The following is a 7,381-nucleotide window of genomic DNA, read 5'->3' as shown; positions in this document are numbered from 1 at the left end:
AACAGAAACTTATTTCTCACAGTTCTGGAGGCTGGAAGTCCAGAGTGCCGGCCTGTTTGGGTTCTGGTAAAGTCCTTCTCTCAGGTTGCACAGTTCCCGTTGTGTCCTCGTGTGGTAGAAAGGGCTGGGTCCTCTCTGGAACTCCATTAATCGCATTCATGAGGACTTTGCTCTCATGACCTAGTCACTTCTCCAGAGGCCCCTCCTCCTCATATCATCCCATTAGGAGTTAGGATTTAACATATGAACTTGGGGGAACATAAACATTCAAACCATAGCGACAGGTTGGCAACCTATGTTATTGGATCTTAAGCTGAATCAGTCCAAAAAAATATTTGAGTTCATTTTCAACTTGCTTATTTAAGTTATATACAAACAGAATTCCTCATTATCTTAGGGAAAACTTTTCTAAGGGTATATTAAGAACTTTTTAGTTATTTAACTTAGGTTTTTTATATGATTTTTATTGCTGATAGAGAATTTATTTTCAAAGAAAATAAGATACAAATCAATTTTAAACATTGTTTAATTTCTTCCCTTCCTCTTTTTAACAGTATGTGATCGTAAGCAGTAAGAAGATTCTTTTCTATGACAGTGAACAAGATAAAGAACATTCTAATCCATACATGGTTTTAGATATAGAGTAAGTGTTTTTATTAGAATATTTAAGAATTTCATTTTTTAAAGTATAAGAGAGTAACATGACATTTTTTGTCAAATTAGTGCATGTATTGGTCCCCTGGTATGTCTATTTACTCATATAGTATAGCTGCTGCTGGACTATTGTTACATTTTCGTATATTTGCTTCATGTAGATGGACATCTGAGATATAAGTTAGCTAAGACATTTTTATTTCATGGGTCTTTACTAGTTGTTTTCTGAAATGAATTAGAAAGTTTTATGACTTACTAAAATTTTCTCCAAGTCTCAAGGAGTGATTGATGTAATAGAATTAGCAAGATATTCTTTCTGACCTTCTAACATGGGTCAAAGTAGTCAGTTTTAATTTCTGACTAGTATAGGATAACTAATGTAATTTGACCTTTTGCTAATAGTTTATTTCTTTATTAAAAATCTTTTACAGCAAGTTGTTTCATGTCCGACCAGTTACACAGACAGATGTATATAGAGCAGATGCTAAAGAAATTCCAAGGATATTTCAGGTAAACATAGTTTTATTTCATTTTTGGATGGTTTGTTTTTTGTTTTTTTCTTTCACCTTTAGAGATTCTAAGAGTGACATAACGATTTTCCTTATTCTTGGGCTATCTTCATATTACCTTTAAATTTTAGTTCCATTTAAAGATGGTTGATTCTTTTGTGATTTTCATGCCTATTCTGTTTGGATATATCTTCATTTCTCCATTTTACATTTTAAAGTCTGTAGTGTATTTATATCATGTTTCTGGCCTTTGCTATTCTTTTGTTCAAGGTTGCTTATGACATTTTTTTAAGCATAAACTTTCCTCTTCTGTTGATGGTTTTATGCTCAGCTCTCTAGGAAGTGAAAAAAGTGCTTGTGAAGTTAAGATGTGAACCCAGTAGCCCTTTCCTTCTGATTTAAAGTGAAGCCTAATTCTTCTTTTTACTACTTCTTTTTAAAAATTAGTCAGACCAGCCTTAGCCAGTTTTGCTCAATGGATAGAGCATCAGCCTGTGGACCAATGGGTCCTGGGTTTGATTCTAGTCAAGGGCACGCACCTTGGTGGCAGCCTCCTCTTCAGCCTGGGCCCTGGTCAGGGCACGCGCAGGAGGCAACCAGTCGATGTGTGTTTCTTTCACATCGATGTTTCTCTCTGTCTTTTTCTCTCTCTTCCACTCTCCCTAAAAGTCAATAGAAAAATACCCTCGGTGAGGATTAACAACAACAAAATTAAAATTTCTTAAAAAAAATTTAGACCACCAGTTAGTTATTGATGAGCTCCTTCTGTGTAAAAGCCATTATGTTTGGTTACTATGGGGAAATTATTTTCTGGTGCTTATCATGTTTATTTGGAGTATATCATATATCTTTTCCTTTTTTCTTCCTTAACTCTTCAAACACAAGTCTTTTCAGTTATAGCTGTGTTTACAATTATCACCAGTTGTCTATTTTTGAAAATCATAAAAGCATCAAGTCATATAATTGCCACATCTCTTCAGGTGATTATTTTGAATACTCCCTCCCAGAAAAACTTTCTAACACCCATCACGTGCAAATTTACCTCTTGCTAGCCTATTGTGCTCAGACTGCTGAACATAGTAAGATACCATGGAGAAAAAAAGAGGCACCATTTGAACAGGAATGATTCTTTTGAAATTAACCAAAGTGACTATATAATGACTTTTCTCATATAAGCTCTTGATGAGATAGAATCTACTGAAGTTAGAACATCAGGTGCATTTTCTTCTTATTGAATAACAGGTTAATTTTATTTTATTTATGCTATAAGAATTGTTACTATTTAAAAAATAGCTTTTGTTTAGAAATCACTCATTGTGCTTTTTGGTATTTTAGATTCTGTATGCCAATGAAGGAGAAAGTAAGAAGGAACAAGAATTTCCAGTGGAGCCAGTGGGAGAAAAGTCAAATTATATTTGCCACAAAGGACATGAATTTATTCCTACTCTCTATCATTTTCCAACCAACTGTGAGGCTTGTATGAAGCCATTGTGGCATATGTTCAAACCTCCTCCTGCTTTGGAATGCCGTCGCTGCCATATTAAATGTCATAAAGACCACATGGACAAAAAGGAAGAGATTATAGCACCTTGCAAAGGTAAATAGTAAATTACTTGCTCCGTCTATATTATTTATGTTCATATCATTTTAAACACATTAATTTTTTTCAAATATTTTTATAGTCTACTATGATATTTCAACGGCAAAGAATCTCTTGGTATTAGCAAACTCTACAGAAGAGCAGCAAAAGTGGGTTAGTCGGTTGGTGAAAAAGATACCTAAAAAGCCTCCAGCTCCAGACCCTTTTGCACGGTCATCTCCTAGAACTTCAATGAAGATACAGCAGAACCAGTCTGTTAGACGGCCAAGTCGACAGCTTGCCCCGAATAAACCAAGGTAATAGCTAAAAATGTGGTAAAGATGAAAATATTTTTAGAAATATTTTACTATTCATATTCAAACTACAAATTTTTCTAATTACAATTTTCTTTTCCTTGATATTTTAATGAATTATGGAATACCAAATCTTTGAAACTGTTTAAGCATGCATGTCTCATTCATTGAAATAGGTGAATGTAATATAAATTTATTTACTAAATCACATATATTACACTCAACCAAAAATATTTAAAGGGCTAATTTTTTGCCATGTTTAGATCTATAATCATAGCATTCTAGGGGTGGATAAGCACATTGACCAACTTCATGCTTTAGTAGACAGGACGCGCACACAGCTCCAAGTGTCAGGTACGCACATCGTGTTTGATATTGCAAACTTCTAAACCTCTTTCATATTAGATGACTTGGGAGGTAGGACTGAAATCTTAATTCAAATTTAAGTTTAAAACAATAATGTGTCTTTTATTTAAAGGGCAATATAGATCAGCTTTAAAAATGCAGATATTAACATGGGTGAAGTGGACATTCCTTGTAATTGAGATGGAGTTGGGAATATGGCGTAAGTTCAGAGAGGATCATTAATGCACAAAAATATTTTGGGGGAACCACTTTTACATGGCGACAGTATAGTAATGTAGTTCTTTATTCAGAATAAGCCATGTCTTGTCTTACTAGATACAGCATTGATAATGTTGCTATTTATTAAAATGAACATGAAGAGTTGGTTAGCTAAAGGCTATACTTAGATCAGGTGTCTAATTTCAGGTACCCTTTTTGTTCCCTAACACAGGACCTTCAGTATATAAATAATGATGTTCATTGGCTGTACTATCAGAAATCTTTTCATTCTAACCACAGACATCTTATATGAAACTTTTCTTGAAACTAGTATCACAAGGAAATAATTTAGAATGACAAAGGTAGAATTGGTGTTTCAGCAGTAAAAATGTTGAATTTTTATGTGAGGTATGCTAAAAATATTACAAAATTAGTGATTATATGATAGTAATTAAGCTGAAGAAACTTAAAGAATTCAGAGACGTTCAAGGTCATTTCTGTGTGCCATGTACCAAACATCTAAAAACTATTAAATTTCTAGTATTAATATTATAGAACTATTAGTGTATTAATGGCATTTTAATACGCTATATCATGTTCTACAGCTTTTGAGGTGCTTCCATATATAATTTAACTATATAGTCTTTTATTTGATCTTTAAAATACTCCTATGGGGTAGATTTGGTATTATCTTTTTATTTTTTTTAAATATTTTACTGATTTCAGAGAGGAAGGGAGAGGGAGAGAGAGATAGAAACATCAATGATGAGAGAGAATCATTGATCGGTTGCGTCCTGTGCTTCCCACACTGGGATCAAGCCTGCAACTGAGGCATGTGCCCTGATGGGTAATTGAACTGTGACCTCCTGGTTTATAGGAGGTCGGCACTCAACCACTGAGCCATGCCAGATGGGTGGTATTATCTTTATGATTTAGACTCTAGGAGGACAAATAATTGGTTTAGTTTCAGGACTGTAGGAGCAGTAGTCTTTTTTATATTTTTTATTCTTTTGCCCTGTTGAACAAGTTAATGATGTCACTACATATGAGAACCCATAGAATTAATTTATATAAAGAAGCAATTTCCAGACAAAATGAGGCATACTTCACTTCCATAACCGTTTCTCGTTCACTGACTTTCCTTTTTCTCCCCTCCTCCCCCAATTCAGCATCATGGTCTATTTGAAGGCACCTTTACTTTTGATTTTTGTTGCTTTTTGATTTGTTTTAGTTTTGGCCCTGCCCTTCGAATCATTCTTCATTGATTTTTTAATACATTTTGCGTAGCCAACAGTAAGTAATAGGGATTTCTTTCTCTCACAACTGTGCATGTAGATAAAACTAATAGCAAAACTGACTGTAAAATGCATAGGGTATTTTTGTGAAAAAATTTTAATCTAATATACTCTGACATTTTAAATGTAAAGATGGGCACATTTAATATATGATTTTGTTTTTTATTATGCCTCTGCAACAATATTTCCATTGTTTTTAACATCTATGCCTCCATTGCTTCATTAACTCATAAAATTGTATATATTTTGTCTTATCTGAATAACAATACAGTTTGCACTCGTTTTTTGGGTATCACATTTTGAGAGTAAAGTGCTGACTTTTGATGAAGATAGTTTGGGGAGATCCTAATTTGTTTGAATGCCAGACACAAAATACTGGTCTCTGCTGAGTACCATTTTTCTTTAATTAGTTTTCTTTTAAAGATCTTTTTTTGTTAACATAAATTTATTGGGGTGACATTGGTTAATAGGCTCATATAGGTTTCAAGTGTAGATTTCTATGATGCAAGGTCTATATATTGCACTGTGTGTCCACCCTCAAAATCAAATCTTCCATCACCATATAGTAGGCCCTTTCACACCACCAAAGATCTTTTGTTAAAAATGCAATATTTAAGCCTTAAAGAAAAGTGTAAAGCAAAAACTCAAAAAAATTCTCTTCCAGTTTTATGAAGTAAGGCATTGCAAACACAATTTTAAACTTGGAGTGGAGGGAGCTATTATGTCATTATTATCTTTGTTGTTTTTTTTCCCATTTATAAATATCAGAAAATTAACAGTAATTTTTTAGGAAAAGTTAAGGTTATATATAATTTGAAGAGTCAAAAAAAATCCATAAATGAATTAGAAGAAATAATGTATCTGATCTTAGATTGGAGAATTTTCTAAGAATAAAAACAAAGGAAGAAAAGAAAGCTACAAATTGACTAACCAAAAATAAAGCCTCGTAAATTTTAAAAACACCCATCTATTTGCAATATTATATATATATATTTCTCAAAGAAATCATTAAGAAAAAGGAGGTTGCCTCTTCCCAGTATAAAAATTAGTGAGGAATATGCAGGCATTGCCATAAAGATGAAAAAGTGCAACCTGGTTATTAAGCGAAGAAATTTAAATTAAAACTAAAATGTTAAAGTCATTTTCACCTGCCAAACTGGTATGGATTAAGAAACTTAGTATTGGCAGGGTGTGAAGAAATGGGGACCCTCATGTTCTGCTAGTAGAACACAGAATTAAATGTGCCCTTTCTGAAGCAGTCTTTGGCAGTAAGTTTCACTGGCCTGCAGAGATTGATTAATTAAATGAATGAGATAGACAGTTAAACAGATACTTACAGTAAGCTTAAATGTTTATCATAGATTCATTAATATTATGGAGGCCAAAGGAATGAGTGGAGAATTTTGCCTGAAGGCATCAAGAAAGAGGTCCAAAAAATGGGTATCGGTAATTTTCTGGGAAAAGACAATCTCAGGCAAAATGTGATAAGCAGAGGGACTAGACTGTCAGAATTCCTTAGTGTTTGTGGTCTTTTATTGGAGTGGTAGGGAATGGTGCTGGAGAGGAAGTGTTGAGCCAGGTTGAAAGGGACCATGTACGTTTTGCTGCAGGAGTTTTTCTTTTGTTCTTCAGATAGAAGTCTTTCACAAGAGGTTGGTATGTTTAGACTTGATGAGGTCCTGCCCTGAAGAGCTGACAGTGGGAGAAACCAGGCTAAAGAAAGATTTAAGTTGAAATGACAAGAATTAGATGACTGGGAGGGGTTGAGGGATAGGTTTTAAGGGAAGTGCTTGTCATACACTGCTACAAGAACTAGTGATTATACTTTAAAAATTTGAAAGGCACACACTTCAAAGGTTTGGAAGGATGTAAAGTGCAGGTTTCTCATAAAATAGCTAAAATTGGGTGGACACCCAGGAAGGCCTACTGATCTCAATCTGCTGAGCGGGAGAGTCGAAACCATAGCTAAAAGTTGCTTTCTATGTAAGCCTAGAAAAGTTAGTGTGTGTTAGGTTGTGATACCTGTTAAATGAATAATTATATCTGAGTTTGTATAGTTTTTCAAATATTATTCTGCATTCAGCCCATTTTTTAAATAGAGTAATTTGAGTTGGTTTGTTTTAAATTAGGGTAATCATCCATCAACGCGCTCTGTCAGTGATTCTCAGAGCCAACCAACTGCATCAGTATTTATCTCGGGATTTAATTTAAAATGCAAATATTTGCCCTCCTTTTGTTCAGTCCAATTATATCAGAATCTCCTGGGATATGTCCTGGGAATCCTATACTAATAAAAGAGAAAAATGGTAATTGGCATACAGCTACCCTTTTCATTGGCTAATTAGGGCTATATGCAAATTAACTGCCAACAAGATGGCGGTTAATTTGCATATGTAGGCACAATGCAGGGAGGCGAAAGGGAAAGCAGGAAGAAGCCCCCTGCCACTGACAGTGATCGGAAACCCA

General features: G+C 34.2%; 1 protein-coding gene across 1 annotated transcript in view; it reads left to right on the top strand.

Moving 5' to 3' along the window:
- The window catches only part of ROCK2 (Rho associated coiled-coil containing protein kinase 2), a 68,127-nt gene that overhangs the window by 54,617 nt on the left and 6,129 nt on the right, over positions 1-7,381 (top strand). The window contains exons 29-32 of the mRNA XM_006765179.2: positions 555-643; positions 1,086-1,164; positions 2,499-2,760; positions 2,846-3,059. Coding sequence (XP_006765242.1) covers positions 555-643; positions 1,086-1,164; positions 2,499-2,760; positions 2,846-3,059 — 644 coding nt within the window. The remainder of the gene's footprint in view (positions 1-554; positions 644-1,085; positions 1,165-2,498; positions 2,761-2,845; positions 3,060-7,381) is intronic.

Source organism: Myotis davidii, unplaced genomic scaffold (genome assembly GCF_000327345.1).
Source record: "Myotis davidii unplaced genomic scaffold, ASM32734v1 scaffold61, whole genome shotgun sequence".
Lineage (NCBI taxonomy): Eukaryota > Metazoa > Chordata > Mammalia > Chiroptera > Vespertilionidae > Myotis > Myotis davidii.
The sequence above is the reverse complement of the archived record's forward strand: the minus strand, read 5'-3'. Positions and strand labels throughout refer to the sequence as shown.